Source organism: Fukomys damarensis, unplaced genomic scaffold (genome assembly GCF_012274545.1).
Source record: "Fukomys damarensis isolate Sample0158 unplaced genomic scaffold, DMR_v1.0_HiC HiC_scaffold_7, whole genome shotgun sequence".
NCBI lineage: Eukaryota > Metazoa > Chordata > Mammalia > Rodentia > Bathyergidae > Fukomys > Fukomys damarensis.
This window is the reverse complement of record NW_022900919.1, coordinates 29,188,309-29,209,744: the sequence shown is the minus strand read 5'-3', so window position 1 is coordinate 29,209,744 and position 21,436 is coordinate 29,188,309. Positions and strand designations below refer to the sequence as shown.

Genomic DNA, 21,436 nt, shown 5'->3' with positions numbered 1-21,436 from the left:
TTACTCATCTCCTTGTTTACGGATGACAGGGACGGTCACGTAGACGGGGACTGCGCTAGTGCCGGTCTCCGTGAGAGCGCGAAGGCATTACAGCAGGTGAGAAGAGGAAACCTTGTCATGCTAAGTTTAACTAGATTTGCTGTACTCTTTCACTAGACTTGGAGACCGCGCTCACTAGCAAGTGCGCATGCGCCCCCCTTCCAGTCCCCGACTCCTTCCCATGGCCCCTTCCGCACGCTGACGCTTTCCTCCCGGCAGCCTCGCTTTCCTCCGGCGGCGCAGCTCCTACGTCCGGGCTTACACGTCATCCTTCTCATATTCTGGTATCTAAGGCAATGAGAGAGGCTTCCCACTGATGCAAACTGACGTCATAATGTATAAGGACGATTCCTCCAGTAGCTGTATCTAGGGAGCGGCCAGGCAGGCGTTGAGACTTTCTGAAACCGAAACCTTTAGGGGTAAATTTAAGGAAGCGTGCGTTGTGAAGAAGTGTGGTTTTGAAGTGCCAGGCGCTGATGCGTTGCCCTGCTCCAGCATGGCGGCGAGGCTTCTCTAAATGTGTCACTTCCGCGCTTCCGCCCAGACGTGATGTCTGATTGGCTAGTATACGTCGCTGTAGCGTGATGCAATGGGGCATTGACCAATTGGCTGAAAGCTGAGCTGGACTTGGGAGCCGGAGCCGGACTTTTGCATCGGTGGGCGCGGACCGCTTGGGACAGGTGTAAGGCATCGGCCAGGTGAGCGGCGAGCAAGGGCGACACAGGGCTCGAACCAGAAGCGGGGGAGCGTTGGGGGTACTTTTGGGATGAGCCCTTTTCCTGGCAGGCAGGGGAGCCAGAGGGAATTGATGATCCAGGAATCTGCGAAATTGAAGCGTCCCACGGCAGAGGATCGGGTCCTGACTTCCTAACCTCCAGCCTGAAGGATCCACCCCCGTTTTATAATTGAAACGCTCGAGAGGTTTGCTTTGTGACTGATGGAAGTAGAGCCCGGTCTTTAGACTCCCGACGAGGATTAAACGTTTCTTAATCTTTCGAAGTGGGGTCTCCGTGTCCTAAGAAGTTACGTCTTGGTGAGATAAGAATGGTTCACATTTCTCGATCCAAGCTCATCAGTGTCTGTCCAGGCATTTCGTTCACTCACCAGTTCATTCATTCAGCTGTCGGACTCTCAGGTACCCTTTGAAAATTTGGTAAAAGCCATGGACTTATCTCTCTAGAAAAATGTATACATTCTCTCCTGAACACAGTTTGGCATGCAGCTTCAGAAGATTGGTAGACCCTCACAAGTTTTTATTGTGTGCCCATGGTTAAAAATCAGTGGTCTAGATGAGTGAGAGATGGTGGCAGTGGGAATGGAACAGGTTTTTATAAGTAGATAATTAAGAACCAGTGCCTTTTAATAAGGAACTGTGTTGAGCGGGGAGCAGTCAGGTAATACTTGCTGATAATTGTGGCATTAGAACTTGCTCCTGATTCCACCTGATTTATCCCGGAACTCTCCAGGAAGCTGCAGAAGCCTCTTTGTATGCAGTGCTTCGGTTCCTGCTTTTGGTGGGAATAACAGATATGTTTTAGAGTTCCAGTTGGACCACACATTTGGATTTTTCATTGCCAGGGTCCTATGTAATAGAATAAATTATTTGCTTTTCTTATCATGTAATGTTACTGCCTCAATCCAGTTGTCAGAATAACGTGGAGACAATTGTTACCCAGCACAAGATGAAGTGGGCACGATGGCCACATTAATATCACAGATTGTCATTAGTACATGTTTGTACTACCTGGTGAACTCTTTCATTGTGGGAAGTTGATACGTGCATGGACACATCTTATTTCTTTTTACATCCTATTCTCTTCTCCCCCTTCATCTCTTAGTCTTCTTCCCATTTGCAAAAGATCTGTCTCCCTATTTCCTATTATCTTGTATTATGCTCTTTGATTTATTTATATTTTGGGTTTCTCATGTTTGCAAAGCCATATGGTTTTTAAGCTTGTGATATATTTCACTTAACATTATGGTCTCAAGGTGCATCCATTTTCCTTCAGATAACTCAAATTTAACCTTTTTATGGCAGAGTAGTACTCCATCGCATATAAATACCACTTTTTCTTCATTCGTGGTTGATGGACATATAGGCCACTTCACCAATTATCATGTCTTTTTAAATTTGCCTTTTTTTTTTCCTGCTTTTCTTGAGGGGCTTGTTGCCATGAATCCCAATAGCTTCGATATGTGTAACCTTAGGTTTTAGGACATGTATAAGAAGTATAAGAACACAGTGAAATTGGAAATCATTTGAAAGCTTAGTCTGCAGACTATTTTTATTAACCAGAGCCTTTCAAGACATGAGCACAAGCAACCATAGTGATTAAAGAGGTCTAGGTGAGGCTCGGCATAATAAACTTTCTGTCAGTTTGCTGATAAGAGTAGAAATACTTTAGATCAGAACTGGTTACCGTAACAAACTGGACATTCAGATGAGTATCTAGTTCTTTTCTCCACAGGTAATGGAGAGAGGAAAGGATGCAAAAAAACTTGATTACTTGGAACATAATGTTTATAGTATAATATAGTGTTTACCTTAGTTGAATAAGGAAGGCAGGATATCAGAGAGGAAGATAGATGCTGAAACAGGGTTTAAGACGCCTTTTGGGCGGAGGGTTGAAGTTGCCTTGTCTGAGATGATGTGTGATCTGTGAAGAGGTTTACAGTCGTATTAAACTACTAGCCATAAGAGATGGTCACATCATTGTAAACTTTCTTCTTCTTTATTTTGTTTATTTATTTATTTATTTGTTTTTTTTTTGAGTCAGGGTCTCTATGTAGTTGAGACTGACCTGGATCTCACTATGTAGCTCAGGCTGGTCTCGAACTCACAGTGATCCTCCTGCCTCAGCCTCCTGAGTGCTGGGATTATAGGCGTGCACCACCATGCTTGGCCTTTATTTTTTTCTTAAGTGCTAGAGAGAAGGGTTGAAAAAGGAGCAGTACTAAAAGAAGTATGAACTAATGACGTTTGGTGTCAGCAGAAAGGTAGATACTGGTATGGACAGGTCTTTCCCACCTTGGTATTTAAGAAATACTATGTTGCAAGAGCATCTTCTTTTTCAAGGTTTAGATGAGATCTTTGGGTAAAAGTAAAGCTTTATCTTCAGTTCCGTTTTAGACAATGGCGACATATCTGGAGTTCATTCAGCAGAATGAAGAACGCGATGGTGTGCGCTTCAGTTGGAATTTGTGGCCATCCAGCCGTCTGGAGGCCACGCGAATGGTGGTTCCGCTGGCCTGCCTCCTTACTCCTTTGAAGGAACGTCCAGACCTGCCTCCTGTACAATATGAACCTGTGGTTTGCAGCAGACCCACCTGCAAAGCTGTCCTCAATCCACTTTGGTATGAATTCTTATTTATTTATTTTTGGCACCAGGGATCGAACTCGGGTCCTTGTGCTTGCAAGGCAGGCAGTGGAACCACTGAGGTAAATCCCTGACCCATGGTATGAATTCTTTTAGAAACGTTAAAATGGTGAATATAGCAAGTTACTATCTTTAATCAAGTCATTCAGTTTGGGCAAGATGTCAAATCTGAGATAGGTAGTAGTTTACGATGAAATTCTTAGGGGATGTGTGCTCGTAGAAATCTCCCTGGCCTGACATTTCAGGTAAAATTGGAATCTTACAGGAATGAGGGGCAGAGGTAGAAGGGGAAGATTTAAAAGTCACTGTTTTGGTGATTATCATTTCACTTTTGGCTTAGCTATAGACTTTATGAGGTGTCTTCTAAAGTATTTTCCAAAACATTAAAAAACTTTAGGCCATGTTTTCACACTTACCTGGTGTGGTGATGCTGTTTGGACAGAAGTATTAGGCAGAAAAAATTTTAACTCTTAGTCATTTTACTGTGAGTGTAATTTTTGGTATCTGAGATAGTGACCTATAATATTTCACATATATGTGGGTGTTATTTGGAAATCTTTATTTTTAAAATTAATTTATTTTTTGAGACAAGAGTCTCACTGGGTTGCCCATCCTCATCTTGAACTTGTAGGCCCAAGTAATCCTCCTGTCTCAGCCTCTTGAGTAGCTGGGACTATAGGAGTTTACCACCACCAGCTGAAATAATTTTTGAAATAGGTGGAGAGTATCAAAATAAGGGAACATTTTTCCATTATTTCCTTTCTTTTATTTAATGTGCCAGTATTTAAAATGTTGCTCTGCTTTAAAAATGTTAGCCACTGCTTAATAATTTTCTGAAAGTAGAAAGGAGTATTAGAACTTTTTATTATTGAAATTTATAGTTTCTTTCTTTCTTTTTTTTTTTTTTTTTGGTACTAGGGACCAAACTCGGGACCTTGCTTTTGCAAGGCAGGCAGTGGAACCATTGAGCTAAGTCCTGGCCCCCTTTTGTGTTTTTGAGACAGGGTGTTGTTATATAGTTCCAGCTGGTCTCGAACTCATGGCCATCTTTCTGTCTCAACCTCCCAAGTGCTGGGATTATGGGCATGTGCCGCTATACCTGACTTGAAATTTATAGTATCACATAGCTGAACAACAAAGATGTTAGAAAAAAATCATGAAGACAAGGGGCTGGGGATTTAGCTCAGTGGTGCCACCGCCTGCCTCGCAAACGCAAGGACCCTAGTTTGATCCCCGGTACCCCCACCAAAAAACCCCAAAATTATCTAGCGCGTTAGAAAAGAAAAAATGATTTACTTATTCTTCATTGCAGCCTTTGATAGAAACTATTGGCATACTTAGTATAATCAGCTAGAATTCTGTTTGTAGTGAAATTTTGCAAGCTTTTGTCTTTATGCACATGTATACATGCATATGTCTGTGATTTATTGAGCTTCAAATTTACATTTGAATGCTTTAAAAATAAAAATGGTATCTTCTGATGGTATTTTTCTTTCTCACAGTCAGGTTGACTATCAAGCAAAACTTTGGGCTTGTAATTTCTGTTTCCAAAGAAACCAGGTATGTGATTTATTTTTTAAAAATAGATTATATGATTTATTTTAGCTGTACTGTGAAAAAGTGCTGTGAATATGAATTTCTGCCCTCTGTGGTGGGCAGCAGTTTCTGCCGACTCAGAGTGATGGAGTACCATATTGCACACTGAATACTTGGGCCTTTTGTTTTGCATGGTTTCATTATTTGTGCCCTGGTCATTTGTTGTGGATGGCCATTGAATTCTCTTCTTGAACATTTTCTGTACGAAGTGGAGAAAATAGATCAGTTATTCATATTTGACTTGACTGCAGTATATTCTTTTCTATTTTTGTTGTGGTACTGGGGATCAAACTCAGGACCTTGTGCTTATAAGGCAGGCGCGGTGCCACTGAGCTAAATCCCTGGTGACTGCAGTATTTTCTAACTGGATGATGGATGTCAGTTTTCATTTTCTGATCTTTGTAAGTAGGATCCAAGTATAAGTATCAATGTCTGCGGTGTCTGCACGCTAGGAGGCTGAGGCAGGGAGATCACAAGTTTTAGCTCAGCCTGGGTGACTCAGACTTAGTGAGACCCTTTCTCAAAATTTTAAAGCACCTCTCCAGGTGTGGTGGTACACACCCATAATCCAAGCTACTTGGGAGTTTTCCTGAGTTGGAAGCTATCCTGGGCAATTTAGCAACACCCTATCTCAAGAACTAAAAGGGGTTGAGGATGTAGTTCAGCGCTAGAGCACTGGCCTAACATGCAGGAGGTCCTGGGTTCAATCTTCAGTTCCACAAAAAAAATTAAAAATAAAAAACTGCCAGGCACGTGGTGGCACATACTTAGAATCCTAGCATTTGGGAGGTTGAGGCAGGAGAAATACCGCAAGTTCAAGGCCAGCCTGAAATGCATAGTGAAACCCTGCCTCAAAAACAAAACACCCCCTCCTCAAGAAAAGATTAGAAAAAAGTTTGCACTTTACCACATTCAGAATCGATGTCTGTGTTTAATATCATTTATAAAATTCTAAGGCAGGCTTGCGTTGCTGGTTGAGAATCGGGACTACTGTATTCCGACTGCCTGGGTTTGATTTTCAGATTTATTCTTTACCTCTCATGTAAGTTTGGGCAAGTCACTATCTTGTACATTAGTTTCCTCATCTTGAAAATGAAGGTGTTGTGTGTCCTTACTGGTGTTGCTATGAGAATTAAACTAAGTTCAGAGTGTAAATGCCTCGGTGGAGTGGTACACACATTCTTGTAAATGCTTGGTGCTGTGGTGTTCTTTCACCTTTACCTGCCCGTTTACAGGAGTGGCCGGAGGTCTGTGTGCCATGGGCAGACCTGAGCTTTTGTGGCCCTCCTGGCTGAGTCCTGAGGAAGTGAACCCCTCAGTGAGTGGAGAGCTAGCAGATGAGAGGTGACCCTAGGAGGAATGAGGGCACTTCTGCCCTCTCTCCTACCCTTTCTACAGGGCACACTGAGTGGATGAGCAGCCCTCACCAAGGGGCTGGGAGTGGCTATGGAACCAGCTTTTCCCATCTGAATCTCATGACTTCTTACTGCACAGACGAAGTCCTACCCTCGAGAAGCCATTGGGCAGTCCTGGCTGGCCCAAGGTAGCACTGTTTTGCTGGCCCTGCTGAGACCCCCTCCTGGGGTCCTGGCCCTGCCTCCTGGCCCTGTCCCCCTACAGCTGCCTGTCATCTCCTGGGGAGGACTTGCATTTGGTCACTCTGAGCTCATTGACCTGCAGTTGGGCAGAAACACCTAAACTTTTCTCTTTAATATAAAGCTAAGTAGTAATACAGTTAAAATCAGCTCACAACTGAATTTGAAATGTTTCTGCAGTTTTTTCTCTAAAAAAGAAAATGTCTGTGCCATTATCTTAAGTGCAAAAAGTATTCCCAAAATTGTGTATAGAGAGTGATCTCAACTTAAGTAGAAAAAGTTCAGAGGGAAATATGCCAAAATGTTCACAGTTGCTTCCTCTAAGGGTTTTCGTTTCCTGAACTTGCCAGTTTTTCTGCATTGAACATACAAATTTATTGGTAATGACCAAATAATAAACCTAACTAGAGGCTTTCATCTTCTATATAGACTGTTGGTGAGGCAAGTAAATATCAGCAAGACAGTGCTTAAATGGATTCTAATAGCGTGTGTTCAGAATTAACAAGTGATCATAACCATTTTTATCTGTGGAAACAGTAAGTGTAGCATGAAGACCTTTCAGCCCACAGAACACTGTTTTGCGTTCTCTTCACAGTTCCCCCCAGCATACGCAGGCATATCTGAGGTGAACCAGCCTGCTGAGCTCATGCCCCAGTTCTCTACAATTGAGTACGTGGTACAGGTAACTTCTCCGTCTTGTGTTTGCCGAACAGTGTTAAAAATTGAGTTCCTTGTGAAATCCTCTGAAGAGTGTGGCCCTTACCTGTCCAGGTTACTGAAAGCTGTGAGGGCAGCAGATCTTACGTATGAGGTTGTGGGATATAAACTTCTGGTAGTGTTTTCAGGTTTGTTTTTTTGTACCAGGGATCAAACTCGGGACCCTGAACTAAATACCTGGCCCTATTTTCAAGTTTTGACAGAAGGCTGCAGAAAGGCAGAACTGACTAAACTGTAAATGTGTCCTCTGTAGCCATATTGTGTTTGTCTTTTTTTTTTTCGGTACTAGGGATCGAACTCGGGTCCTTGCGCTTGCAAGGCAGGTGGCGGAACCACTGAGCTAAATCCCCAGCCCACATTGTGTTTGTCTTATTTGATCAAACTCCATCTTCTTGTTTAGTTCATTTTTAAAAACTTAGCCTCATCCTGGACCTCTCTCTTTCATACTGTAAATCTAATCTAGTAGAGTATCCCATCATCTTACTATTTAAAATGTACTTGGCATTTACCCACCTTTCTCTCTCCACTCCTGCCTATCCTGGGCCAGCCAGGACCCTTGCTATTACTTTAGCAGTCTGCTAACTGCTCTCCTTGGTTTGAATATTACTGTCTGTATTCTGTTATTTTACTTTCTTTTTTGCATTGCTGGGGATTGAATGCAGGGCCTCATGCATGCTAGGTAAGCACTCTACAACTGAGCCACATGCTCAGTCCTGCTACTTGCATTTTATTCTTACACTTAACTCCTTAAAAATCTATGGGCCTGGCATGGTGGTGCATGTCTGTAACCCCAGCACTCGGGAGTTGGGAGGCCAGGGTGGAATACATAGCAAGTTCAAACCTAGCCTGAGCTACATAGTGAGACCCTGTCTCAAAAAATAAAAAAGCAGAAAACAAAAAACAATACAAAAACACGTCTTTAGTTTTTTTAAAATGCCATACAAGTATTACTACTGCTTGTCTACAAAATTCAGGGGAACAGACAATTTCATTTTTCTTCCTCAGCCTTGTTTTTTTTTTGCTTATCTGCATTTTCTGTATTTTCCTCCTAAAATAAAACAGATTTTTTAATATACTAAAAAATAAAAACATGAAAAGAAAAACATATATTACTTCTCTGTTCAAAAACCTCTAGTGGTAGCAGTGGCTCCCCAGAGTGAAAGCCAGTCTCTTGCCAGTACCACATGTGACCATTTCAGCTTGTTTTCACTGATGCCCTTGCTCAGCTCTGTGGGGCCGCCACTCTTCAAGTGGCCTGGATGCTAGCTTTATCCTCAGGCTGGGCCTCTTTTTCTGCATGTGACCTCTCTTTATTACATGAACCTGCACTCTCTGCATTCCTGGCAGTCACTGTCTTCAAAAACTCCCTAGTCTGGGAAATTTGCTTCTTGAGATGGTCAGAGGTCTGTGTTTTCCTGTTTGCTGATGTGTTCCAGGGCCTGGAACAGTGTGGCACATAGTATTCAAATGTGCTGCATAAATTTTTTGTTTGTTTGTTTTTTGAGACAAGGTCTCACTGTGTAGTTGAGACTGACCTGGAACTCACTGTGTATCCCAGGCTGGTCTCGAGCTCACAGCAATCCTCTGTCTCAGCCTCCCCAGTGCTGGGATTACAGGTGTGCACCACCGTGCCCGGCTTAAATTGTTGTTTTTTGTTTTTTTGTTTGTTTGTTTTTCCAGTACTGGGATGGAACTTGGGGCCTTGCTCTTGTGAGGCAGGCATGAAACCACTGAGCTAAATCCTGGCCCAGTAAATTGTTGGATACAAGTCGTTTTGATGCTTAGTGTGTTTTGGTAGAATCTGAGCCCTGTGAGATAAGCAGAGATTTGTGTAGATGTCCTTTTCCCTTGACATAAGCGTAGATGAAGATTGCTGTTTTGTATCTGATTTGCTTTAAAAACAGCCAGTTTTGTGTAGAATTTATATACTGATCATCATACTTTTTCCTTTGCCTGAAGCGAGGTCCTCAGTCCCCTCTGATCTTCCTCTATGTGGTGGACACGTGCCTGGAGGAAGATGACCTTCAGGCCCTGAAAGAGTCCCTGCAGATGTCCCTGAGCCTCCTTCCTCCAGAGGCCCTGGTGGGCCTCATCACTTTTGGGAGGATGGTGCAGGTTCATGAGCTGAGCTGTGAAGGAATCTCGAAAAGTTATGTCTTCCGCGGGACCAAGGATTTAACTGCAAAACAAATACAGGTTTGTGTCTTTTTCGTACAGAAGCAAGAACAAGGATATTTCTTAACAATGTAACCAGTCCTTAACTTTTACTTTTCCAGGAAATGAGTTTCTTTTGTTTTTTAGGATATGCTAGGCCTGTCCAAGTCAGCCATGCCCATGCAACAAGCAAGGCCTGCGCAGCCTCAGGAACACCCTTTTGTTTCCAGCAGGTGAGAGATGGGAGCTGGTGTTACACATACTGAAGTGGGCGTGGGGCAGCCCAGAGAGGCAGGAAGAGCAGTGATAGGCCTCATCAGTACTTGATGTTTTATCAGAACATTTTTGGGACTTGTACTCAAATATTTCCATCCTCATGAACATGTGGCTGATTTTTTATTTTGGTTTTTGCAGTATTGGGGATTGAACCAAGGGCATTCACACTGAGCTGCATCCCCAGCTTTCTTTTAATTTTTTAGTTTAGGACAGTCTTGCTGAGTGGCTATGTTGTCCAGGCTGGACTGCCTCAGCCCCTCAGAGTGCTAGATTATAGGCATATGCTACCATGCTGAGCTTGCCATTGTCTTTTTTTGTTTTTTTTTTTTAAGACAGTCTCGCTATGCAGTTCAGATAAGCCTTGGACTCGCTAGATAGCGCAGGCCTTGAACTCAAAGCAATCCTCCTTTCTCAGCCTCCTGAGTGCTGGGATCATAGGCATGCACCACCACAACAAAACTCCATTGTCTTTTTTGATCCTCACATAAAACTGGAACTGAAAATTTCTCATTTTGGTGAGGACACAAACTTATGAGCAGGTACTCATTTCACTTAGCCCATCGAGTACCTCGGTCTCCTCTGAGCTGATTAACATCTGGCAAACTTGATAGCTGGCCTCACCTGACGTGCTACGGCTGTCCTCTCAGTCTGGTCAGAACCAGTGTTACTGCCGGTATCATTTGTAAAGTTCAGAGGAAGCACAAATTGAACCTTTAGCATGATGCTGATTGTACACAGAAGTGGACCGCCTATGGACTGAAGTCCCTATTAGGTATGTCCTTAGGATTGCTTTGCTGCTTAAAATTTAATTAAACTGACTTGTTGATTTTCAGATTGATATTTTTTTCCCCACACTACGTGTATAAGTTGCCAAATGTTAGGTTGAATCGTATTCCTTGGCCAGGTGTGGTGACACATGCCTGTCATCCTACTGCTCAGGCTGCCAAGGCAAGAAGGCTGAGTTCAAGGCCAACCTCTGCTCCATAGCACAGTTCAGGGTGAGGCTGGGCTAATCAGCAGCATCCTTTCAGTCAGTTGATTAATAAATGAGTCAGCTTTCTCAAAATTGCCCTGAATTGTTTTGTGCCTGTAATTAGAGGTAAGTTTTTTCTAGTCTGAATAATTATCTTGTAGACCAGTTACTATGTGTCAGCAAGAGTTACAGTTGGGAATACTTTTATTAAGTCACTTCACTGTTGATGTGTCTTCCCAAAACTGTGCAGGTTTCTGCAGCCCATTCACAAGATTGACATGACCCTCACAGATCTCCTTGGTGAGCTGCAGAGGGACCCATGGCCAGTCACTCAGGGGAAGAGGCCTCTGCGGTCCACGGGGGTTGTGTTGACCATTGCCGTCGGCTTGCTGGAGGTAACCCAGGATTTATGGGCGGCTGCGCGTGCTATGCCAGCTTGCTCCTAGAAACTGCATTTATTGGCTTCGTTTGAATATCTTTCATGACCTAAGCCATACTCCTGTGTATCAGGAAGTGCTTTAGTTATCCACGGTGAAGGGGCCCAAGGGCCAGAGATTTAGTTGTGCCAACGTCTGCCTTGCAAGTGCAAGGTCCTGAGTTCGATCCCTGGTACCAAAAAAAAAAAAAAAAAAAAAAGAGAGAGAGAGAAAGAATCCACAGTGAAGGGGCCCTGTAATGCTTTGAAAATGCCAAAAGTTTTCATGAAAAAAAATAAGTGAATGTGAGCAATGGCATGTGCTTACAGGAAATTGCTAAAGTGTATAAAGCCTTCAGATTGGGAGAGAATTAATGCTGCTTTCCGCACCTTCACCTGCATGATTCTTTTGCAAAGATACCTCATGCTTGATTGCTTGGCCTGGCCTGGGGTAGAATGTCACACATATTAACAGCTGAAGAGGCCGGGGTGCAGCATCCAGTGCACATGCCAAGAATAACTTTAAACAGTTCATCTTTGGAGGATTTCTCCAGCGAAGGCAGAAACTGCCCTTGGGCTTGGGGCCGTTCACATCTGATATGCTGCTGTTTACTGTTTCAGGGTACTTTTCCAAACACGGGAGCCAGGATCATGCTGTTCACTGGAGGGCCCCCCACGCAGGGGCCCGGCATGGTGGTGGGAGATGAATTAAAAGTTCCCATTCGCTCCTGGCACGATATTGAGAAAGATAATGCACGGTTCATGAAAAAGGCTATGAAGGTAGGTCTGGGTCCAGGCTGCGCTTGTGGCAGCCCGAGGCAAGGTTGCTGGAATGACAGCAGCTGGGTCTCAAGTGTAGTGATGCCCTTGGCTGAGACGATCCTTCTTCTCCTCTCACAGCACTACGAATTGCTCGCTAATCGAGCTGCTGCAAACGGTCATTGCATTGATATTTATGCTTGTGCCCTTGATCAGACTGGACTTTTGGAGATGAAGTGTTGTACAAATCTTACTGGGTAAGTTGGCAGCGGGCACCTGGGAAAAGAGAGTCTTTTATTGGCAGTGCTGGGGTTGAACCCAAGTCTTCATGCACCTAGGCAAGTACACTACTGCTGAGCCATACCCCAAACCCAAAGTGTTACATTAAGGAAGAGATATTGGAGCCTAAGGAATGGCTGAGCTTTCAGGTGGCTCAGTGGCTGGGCTGTGGGCCCCGTGGAGGAAGAATTAGTGATGAGCAGGAGGCCTCAAGGGCTCACTACAAACAGGTCCTATCACAGTAACTTCATTTCTTCCTTGGAGTCTTAGATGTAAATGGAGACCAGGCCAAGCAACCAACCACAAGGTATCTGGCCTTCAGCAGGCATTTTTGAGGAGGGGCAATAATAGGTTCTGAATGCTGAAGCAATTAGGAAAAATTTGACCTGGCTAATCAACCGTACTTTATAACTGATAACTGAGCACATGGTCAGCACCTGACTCAGAGACTTTTTTGCAAGTCAGAGTGCAGAGCAGGGCTCTTAGCATGTGTGGTGCCCACACCAGCAACCTTAGAGGTCCTGGGAGCTGATGAGGAATGTACTTCTTGGACCTCATCCAGAGCTGGAGTCAGTCTCTGGGGACACGGCTCCCAGAGATTGTGCTGCACAGGAAAATAGAAGAAATGCCAATGTCAAGCACTGATCTGGCTATATAGTAGAGTCACCTGAGGATATTTTTTTTGAGATAGGGTCACCCTGTGTAGTTCAGGCTGACTTTGAACTCCCTGTATAGCCCAGGCTGACCTCAAACTCACAGTGACACTCCTGCCTCAGCCTCCAGTGTGCCAGGATTATAGGCATGTGTCACTATGCCTGGCACCTGAAGAACTTTGAAAAGCTGCTTTTGGTTTGTGTCTTGTACCTCCTCCCTGCCTTATACTATGTATTTATTTATTTATTGGTTTTTTGAGACAGGGTCTCACTATGTAGTCCAGGCTGATCTCAAACTCACAGTGATCCTCCTGCCTCAGCCTCCCGAGTGCTGGGATTATAGGCGTGTGCCACCACGCCCGGCTTCCTGCCTTATATACTATGATTTAGATAGTGTGTGGTTTGGCCTGGGCATCAACATTTTTAAAAGTTTCTCCAGGGTCTCTAACATGGGGCAGAGTCTGGCCACCACACACATCAGCCTCACCTGCAGCTTGTTAGAAATTCAGCCTCCTGGTCCTCACTACCTGCGCTGGGACATCCTAGGTGCCTTCTGTGTCATGGGCACTGTGGTGTTGGCCACAGGTCTCCAGCATTAAAGTGAGACAAAGGAAGGAGCCATCCCTTGTGTCCAGCTGGAGAGTCCAACACCTAGAGGAGCAGTCGTGGGCAGTGTCCAGGCCTGTCCTGACCTCACCTCTGTCCTTTGACCCAAAGAGCCAACTGAGCACATGACTTGGGGAACAAACTGTTATCTTCTGGAGTGTCCATCAAGGAGCAGAAGCACCCAGCAGCTCCTGAGCTCTAAGAGCCCTGATGACAAAGGGAAGGTCCTGGGTCTAGTTCTGATGCCATGTTACCACTTAGTCACCCAGTGACCCAAGACCACGACTTTCCAAGCCTCAGATGACATCTGGGCTCACCTGGTGGCTGTGGGAAAGGTGATGAAATCACACATGAAAAGACCACGAATCTGCATGAGTCCCAGTGAGGAAAGCATCATAATGCAGTATTCGGAGATTTGGAAAAAAAATGTACTTGTTGGGCCCGGGATTTAGCTCAGTGGTTCTGGTGACTGCCTCGCAAGCTCAAGGACCTGAGTTCAATCCCCGGCACCAAAAGAAAAAAAAATGTACTTGTTGCCCCCCTCCAAATGAAGTGCAGCCTAATGAACCTACTCTGCCTCCTAAACCATAGCGTGTATTTCCTAAAGATCCCAGGTGACTGGCATGTATGCAGCAGGTAGAGAAGCGCTGGCATAGAGCTGTGACTGGGCCCGTGAGTCTGCATTTTATCCCCTCTGGTCCCCACTGAGGAGGGGAAGAGGTGGAACCCAGGCTGTCCTGGAGAGCAGCAAATGTGTTAGGTGATGGAATTAGAGCTCCCGGCTGGAAGTGCTTGAGAGAACTGTATTCAGTAAGATGATGCAGTCGTGCCAGGGGCCTCTGCGAGTTCCTGACTTGGAGCATTTAGAGAAGCTCTACCACATTCATGAAGTAAAAGGTTCAATTTTGAGCCAGTGGACTGACTTGAGAAGCTTTTCCCACTGACCTAGCTATTCTCCTGTACCAAAGAGGTGAAAGAGGTAACTGGTGATAGAGAGGAACGCTCAGCTCAAACTCAGTGTGTCCTACTTTGTGACCCTCAAATATGCAGAGATTTTTTGTTGTTCTACCAGCAAGTGAGCAGTCAGTTCTGCAGTGGACTCCTGGCGGGGTATCTCTAATTTAAATCGATTCTGACTCCCCCTACATGGAGTAGCACCAGACCCTGCAGATGGCGCATCATTCACCCAGACCTCCCCCAACCTTAGATGCCAGTTGAAAGCCTCATGTTTCACGGCTTGGCTGTAAGTCAGGTTCTAGCAGTCCCTCCTGGGCTCCAGTTAATTTGCTCAAGCAGCTCACAGAACTCATGGAAGCAAGCACTTGGGCTTAGCGGTTCATTGTGAAGAACATTACAAAGAATACTGGTGATGCATAAGGCAGGGTGAAGGAAGGGAAACAACTTCCACACACTCCTGCACCTCACCCTGCAGGACCTCTGTACAGTCAGCTGCTCAGAAGCTCTAACCTGTATCCTTTTGGGGTTTTAATTTAGATTTTACTGGCTAGGCAAGATTGAAGCATGGACAACCATCCACAAATATAACTGGAAAAAAGTGTGTGAACTAAGGCTTAAGACCCTCACAGCGAGCCCTGTCTGCCTGTGATTCTTGGCTTCTGTAACATTCATTCCTCCCGAGTGTGAGGCGAGCTCCCTTCTGAACCTATCAGGCAAGGTAGGCCAGAGAATTTCTCCACGGATAAGCCAGGATGGAAGGGAGAGGAAGAGTGCAGTTTCTGTGACCCACTGGAGAAATTGTGGTTTCTTCCCTTTTGGTACCGGGGATAGAACTCAGGTCTTTGTGCTTGCAAGGCAGGCGGAGGAAACACTTAGCTCCTTGACCCCGAGAAATTGTAGTTTCTATGACCTGCCTTGGGCAGGATGTGAGAGCCAGGAACCATGGACAAAGACCGAGATACACATGTGTATATTGTGGCACTAATTGGAGTTGACAGGCTTATTGATGGAAGGGTACTTTTTTTGTTTTTAGCTTTTTGTTCAAAATAGTTATACTCAAAGAAATTGCGAATGTGATGGGAGTCCAGAGAGGCCCTCCAGTGCTCTTCATGTAGCTTTTCCAACTGGTAGCCTCTCAGTGAAAGTAGTGCTCTGTCACTACCAGAAACTGACCTGGCACAGTACAGTTAACAATGCTGCAGACCCTGTTTGGATTTTCTTAGCTTTTATGTGCACCCATTTTTCCCCATTTGGTATGTGAGTATGTAGTTCTGTGAGATTTTATCTGCAGTGTTGTGTAATCAGTACAGTAATCAAAATATAGAACAGTTCTTAAAGATTCTTCGTGTAATGTTTTAGAAATAGTTCTTTCCTAAATACAAATTGAACGTACCGTTTTCCACTGGAGTCAGTAGCACCTTACGTACGTGGTATGTTAGCTTTCTTTCGCTATAACAAAGTGCTTGACATAAACCGGCTTAAAGGAGGGAAGAGTTATTTTGCCTTCCTCTCAGGTGTGTTAGTCACAGTAGGCTGGCTCCATTGCATCAAGGCAGAAACTCCTGGCAGAAAGGGCTGGTGGAGTCGAGCTGCTCACCTCATTGCCGCTAGGAAGTAGAGACATTGAGAAAGCTGGAGAGGAAGGGGCCACGGACCCGATGTACCCTTCAAAGGCTCCCCCAGCGACCCAAGCCTCCATGCCAGCCTTGCCTCCTGGCAGCCCATCCAGCTGAGCTGAGGAATGGATTAATCACTGATGAGCAAGACTCCTGGGACCTCGTCTGCCCTGTAGGCCCCACCTCGAAACCTTGCTGTACTAGAGGGCCAGCTCCCAAGGCAACGACCTTGGGGAGCACTTCACATTTGAACTATAGCATGTGGCTTTTTCTGTTTCCTTAGATTATCGATGACTTCCAGACATTCTGCTGCTCACTTTCTTTTTCTTTCTTCTCACCCAGAGGCCACATGGTGATGGGAGATTCTTTCAACACCTCCCTCTTCAAGCAGACCTTCCAAAGAATTTTTAGTAAAGATTTTAATGGAGATTTCCGAATGGCATTTGGTGCTACTTTGGAAGTAAAGGTATGATATGATAGGATTAAAAGTGTTGGTGGCATTGGAGAATCGTCATGAGTTCAGAACTCAGACCACTGTTGACGTCAGTCTGCTGGACACAGGCATGAAAAGGGTCCAAAGGGTCCCAACAAAATGACCTAAGGGTTGCTGGTTTCCTGTAGGCCCTGCTCCACCAGCTTTAATCCAGCCAGGTTAGGAGCGGGGACTGGGTGTTAGGAGCAGCACTGTGGCCCAAAGACAGGTGGCCACTGCCCTGGACAGGCTCCCCTCGGCCATCTCTAACCTCATTCTCTGCCATGATTTCTTTCAGACCTCTCGGGAGCTGAAGGTCGCAGGAGCCATTGGTCCGTGTGTGTCTTTGAACATGAAGGGACCCTGTGTGTCAGAAAATGTAAGGAAAACCCCATCACCCTCCTCTGGCCTGCAGTGATGCCCTTAGGGAGTCATAGTGAGACAGTCTGTGGTGAAGGAACACTGAGCCGTCTGTCCCTCTGTCTGGAAGATTAGAGGAGGGACTGAGGGCCAGAGAGCTTGTGTGTGGCCAAGGGGCAGAACTGGCCTGGAGAAGCTCGATCCCAGGCCGCAACCCCAGCACTCACATGGGAGTGCTGTGCCCAGGAGCCTTCGGGGTCCCTGCAGCACAAGGCCAGCAGCCAGCAGAACCCTTCAGGAGTGAACTGTGGGCTCGGTGCTCTTAGGTGCCAGACAGCAGAGACCACTGTTTTAATTCCTCTCCCCACTCTCAGGAGCTTGGTGTGGGAGGCACAAGTCAATGGAAGATCTGTGGCCTGGATCCCACATCTACACTTGGCATCTACTTCGAAGTCATCAATCAGGTGGGTTGGATTTCTCCACACATCTTCATGTCATGGAGTCCTAATTTCTGATTTATTACTAATTGGAGTTCTCACACACCCCCCCCAACGCATTAGTATTGTACCAGTCCAGTTGCTGGTCTGGCATGTTCCTTTTTTTTTTTGGTACCAGAATCGAACTCAGGTCCTTGTGCTTGTGAGGCAGACGGTGGAACCACTGAGCTAAATCCCTGGCCCTTGGCATGATCTTTTAATCCTTCTGGGGTTTAGTCAGAGTCAGATAGCAAATTGGTTTCTTGTTGAACTGATCAGGCCATGAGAGAGTTATGGCTTTTACCAGCCATCTCAGTGTTAGTCTTTGCCTATTTCATCATGAAAAACTGTAAGCATATTAATAATTGAAATAATTATGCACTGAACACCCATGCAGCCACCAACTCAATTCTGTAATCAGCATTTTAGGATAGTACTTTGTTATATATCTGTTGATCAATCTTAGTTTTTATGCATTTCAAAGGTGTATTTCATCTGTTTTTCAACATGCATGGTGTTCCTTGGAGTTTGGTCTTGTTTAGTTTTTCCCCTCGGTGCTGGTGATGAACCCAGGGCCTCTTGTATGCTAAACACATAAACATGCACTGTAGCCTGAGCTACATCCCTGGCCCCAGGAGTTCAGTAATAAATAATAAATATGGCTCCTTCCTTCCTTCCTTCCTCTCTCTCTCTCTCTCTCTCTCTCTCTCTTTCTGAGGCAGAAGTTATATACAGTGAACTGTTCACATCCTAAGTGTACCATTTAAAATGCAGCAAGAACCTCACCAGCCTTGCTGTTGGTTGTTTCAGGAGACCCCAGTGGGCTCTGTAGCTGTGTTTGAGCCATGCGTATGACTATAACAGGTGTGTGGCCTCTCGCCCTGCAGCACAACGCCCCAATCCCCCAAGGAAGCAGAGGAGCCATCCAGTTTGTCACACAGTATCAGCACTCCAGCACCCAGAAGCGCATCCGCGTGACCACCATTGCCCGAAAGTGAGTCACCTGCTTCTTTTCTGTTGAGTCCCTTACTGGTGGTTTTCCTGTGAAGAGATGTTTTAACATTCGTCTTTTGGTCTTTCTGATTCCTGGGAATAGTGCTCCCCCATCCTCTCTGGCTCAGAAGCTTAGAAGAGACGGCAACACTCTTGGCTAACCCGGTTGGGCCTACAGGCGTTTGCCTAGATGAATCCATTTCCAGTAGGAATATAGTTCATTAAGAGTTACTTTTTATAGCCTGGCATGGTGGTGCATTCCTATAATCCCACCACTCCTACAAATTCATGTCCACCCTGGGCAGCTTAACAAGATGCTATCTCAAAATAAAAAAATAAGAAAGACACAGGATGTAGCTCAGTGAGAAATTTAGGTTCGGTTGCATATCTGTGAGTTTTATGTCCAAGGGTTCAGCCAGCCTTCAGTGGAGAACATTTGGAAAAAAATGCTTTGTCTATATGAACATGTACAGATCTTTTCCTTCTTGTTCCTTAAACAAAACAGCATAACAACTATTCAGTACACTGCATTAGTCAATATTGGTAATCTAGAGATGATTTGAAGTGTATAGGAGTGCATAGATTCTTGCAAATGCTGTCCCATTTTCTGTAAGCACCCATGCATTATGTTTCTGAGAGGCTGTGGATCCAGTCTCCGTGGACACAGAACAGAGAAGACTATTTCTTTTATTTGTTTATTTTTTGACACTGGAGATCAAACTTGGAACCTTTTGCTTTCAAGGCAGGTGGCAGAACCACTGAGCTAATTCCCTGGCCCTAGAGAAGACTATTTCTGAGATTCCTCACATGCCCTCCTCAGATTAAAGGCTGTTACTGGTTCAGCCTCACAATCCCATTTCTGTGAAGCTCTATACTGTAGGTGTTTATTGTATACATGTGCAACAGTTTGTCACATTTTTATGTGTGTTTTTTTGGTACCGGGGATCGAACTTGGGTCCTTGTGCTTGCAAGGCAGGCAGCGGAACCAGCATTTTTGTGTGTGTATTGCCTGTATTTGTATCTGTGTATACCTGCAGTTTGCAAGCCTGTATCTTGTTTATTTTGGTGCTCACGCTGTGTTGGGTAGTTTGGATAGCACATATATGCACACATTTTAAGCCTTGCCTTCCAGCAACACTGTGTTCACATATCTAGATCCTTGCACACATGGATATTCTCTTGCCAGCACTTCATAAAGGTGAGATTTAAGTACTATGAAACGGCTCTCCTGAGAATCTCATTTGCACTCTTCCCATAGTGTGAAGCAAGTGCCCTGTGGCTTCATTAGTGAAGGATATTTCAGTCTTCACCATGCCGATACAGAGCATTATCTCGCTTTGGTTTGTGTTTTCCTTTTGTCAGTGAATTGACTCTTCCTTTTAACTGGCCTTATGGATTTCTTTTATAATAGTGTTCACACAGTTTTGTAAAACTTACTCCTTTTTTTTTTTTCATTCCTTGATTTGCAGAGGCCCTTTATGTATTCTGGATATTATTGCTGTGTATTTTACATATACCTGTTCCTGGTCTGTCTGCTGTCTTAATTTTGTTCATACTGCTTTGTTCACTGGGAAGACATGGGAGTATGTGCTGATTGCTTTTTTCCACAGAGGTGACCCTGAAAGGTCATTTTGTGAGTTTGTAAACATTCAGGTTTTTTTTGTAAGATGATGGCAAGAAAGGAACGTTAGATAGAGACTGCATCTTTTGGGTGTTTGTGTTCACCATGTCTCACGCACATGGTGGGCGCTCCTGTCTCATTGCTCCTTTGAGTTTCCAACTGTCAGAGATCACGTGAGGGTGACTGAGGCCTATTGGGCTCCTGTCATCTCTTACCTGTTACATGAGTGCAGTCAGAGCTGTGTCATCGTCCACGGAAGACCAGGGTCTGTGCATGCCTGGCTCTCTGATGGCTCCTGAATGGTGCACGGCACTAACTGTGGAATTGTCAGTTGGGCAGATGTGCAGAGCCAGCTCCAGCTCATAGAGGCTGCATTTGACCAGGAGGCTGCAGCAGTCCTGATGGCACGGCTTGGAGTGTTCCGGGCAGAGTCAGAGGAGGGCCCCGACGTGCTCCGGTGGCTGGACCGGCAGCTCATCCGACTGGTAAATTGGGGTCAATAGCCCTAGGTTCAGCCTTGTTCTCTGCTTTACTCTGTAGAAAAGAAACTTGTTCCTTAAACCTGTTATACATCCCGCCAGCAAAAATTTATGCCAAAGTGGATGTTCTGAGAGTGATATGAAAGAAATATTAGTTGTGCCTTTTCCCCTGGAGGGCTAACATTAGAATAGGAAGAAACAGTGTACACAGAACATGGGAGGATGCAGGTCTGCTGGTGTAGGAATTGCATCAGATGAAGGCTCCCAGCGTGCATTTGTGACCAGTAGCCCAAGAAGGGGACCTGGTGAACTCCCTTCAGCCCTGTATTTGCCCCTTGCCATCTCTTGGAGCTGTTTGTACGGAAGTGTCAACATTCCCATCAGAATTTGAAAATGTTCCTCTAGGATTTCAAAGGGAGGACAGGTGAGCAGAGAGTGAAAGGACTGGCAAAGACTTCATGTGGGAAGTCTTCATCTAGGACTTGTAGAGTAGGGTAATAGGAAAGGGCAGTAGCCATGTCCTTCAGCTTATGCTGAGAACAGTGGAGGGACTGCTGTCACAGGGGCTGTGCTGGCCGTGGGAACAGAGGCTGGGATTGCAGAAGGTCTTTATATTTATTTATTTTTTTATATTGGGGATTAAACTCGGGCCCTTCCACTTGCGAGGCAGAGGCAGAACCACTGAGCCAAATGCCTGGCCCCTAGAATGTCTTAACTTCAGGGAGAGGTTAGACAGGGTGAAGTTCCTTGGACAGGGGTGTGATATAAGCACAGTGCTTGTACTCGTGCTTATCATTGGCGTAGCAGGTGAATTGCAGGGGAAAGGCCAATGTTAAGATGGAGCAATTTGCAGGCTCCAGGGAGCTGAGTCCGTGGTAGTGGCAGTAGAAACAGGAGGAGCCAAATCTGACTTGGAACTAAGTGTGCTAAAATGAAAACTGCTGAAATAACTATATAAAAACTAAAAAGCAGGGCTGGGGATGTAGTTCAATGGTAGGGTACTTGCCTAGTATGCACAAAGTC

At 45.1% G+C, this 21,436-nt stretch overlaps 1 protein-coding gene across 3 annotated transcripts in view; it reads left to right on the top strand.

The window, feature by feature from the left end:
* Window positions 1-26: 26 nt before the first annotated feature.
* Window positions 27-21,436, top strand: part of Sec23b (SEC23 homolog B, COPII coat complex component) — a 30,397-nt gene continuing 8,987 nt past the window's right edge. The window contains exons 1-14 of one of the 3 annotated variants that reach the window (XM_010634167.3): window positions 27-96; window positions 3,159-3,393; window positions 4,919-4,976; window positions 7,203-7,289; window positions 9,284-9,520; window positions 9,626-9,711; window positions 10,978-11,122; window positions 11,764-11,922; window positions 12,043-12,158; window positions 16,355-16,478; window positions 16,783-16,863; window positions 17,219-17,308; window positions 18,208-18,314; window positions 20,266-20,419. In XM_010634167.3, coding sequence (XP_010632469.1) covers window positions 3,173-3,393; window positions 4,919-4,976; window positions 7,203-7,289; window positions 9,284-9,520; window positions 9,626-9,711; window positions 10,978-11,122; window positions 11,764-11,922; window positions 12,043-12,158; window positions 16,355-16,478; window positions 16,783-16,863; window positions 17,219-17,308; window positions 18,208-18,314; window positions 20,266-20,419 — 1,665 coding nt within the window. In that variant the 5' untranslated portion in view covers window positions 27-96; window positions 3,159-3,172. Of the gene's footprint in view, window positions 97-651; window positions 1,175-3,158; window positions 3,394-4,918; window positions 4,977-7,202; window positions 7,290-9,283; window positions 9,521-9,625; window positions 9,712-10,977; window positions 11,123-11,763; window positions 11,923-12,042; window positions 12,159-16,354; window positions 16,479-16,782; window positions 16,864-17,218; window positions 17,309-18,207; window positions 18,315-20,265; window positions 20,420-21,436 lie in introns of those variants that run through there. The other 2 variants (XM_010634165.3, XM_010634166.3) reach the window with 2 other exon arrangements.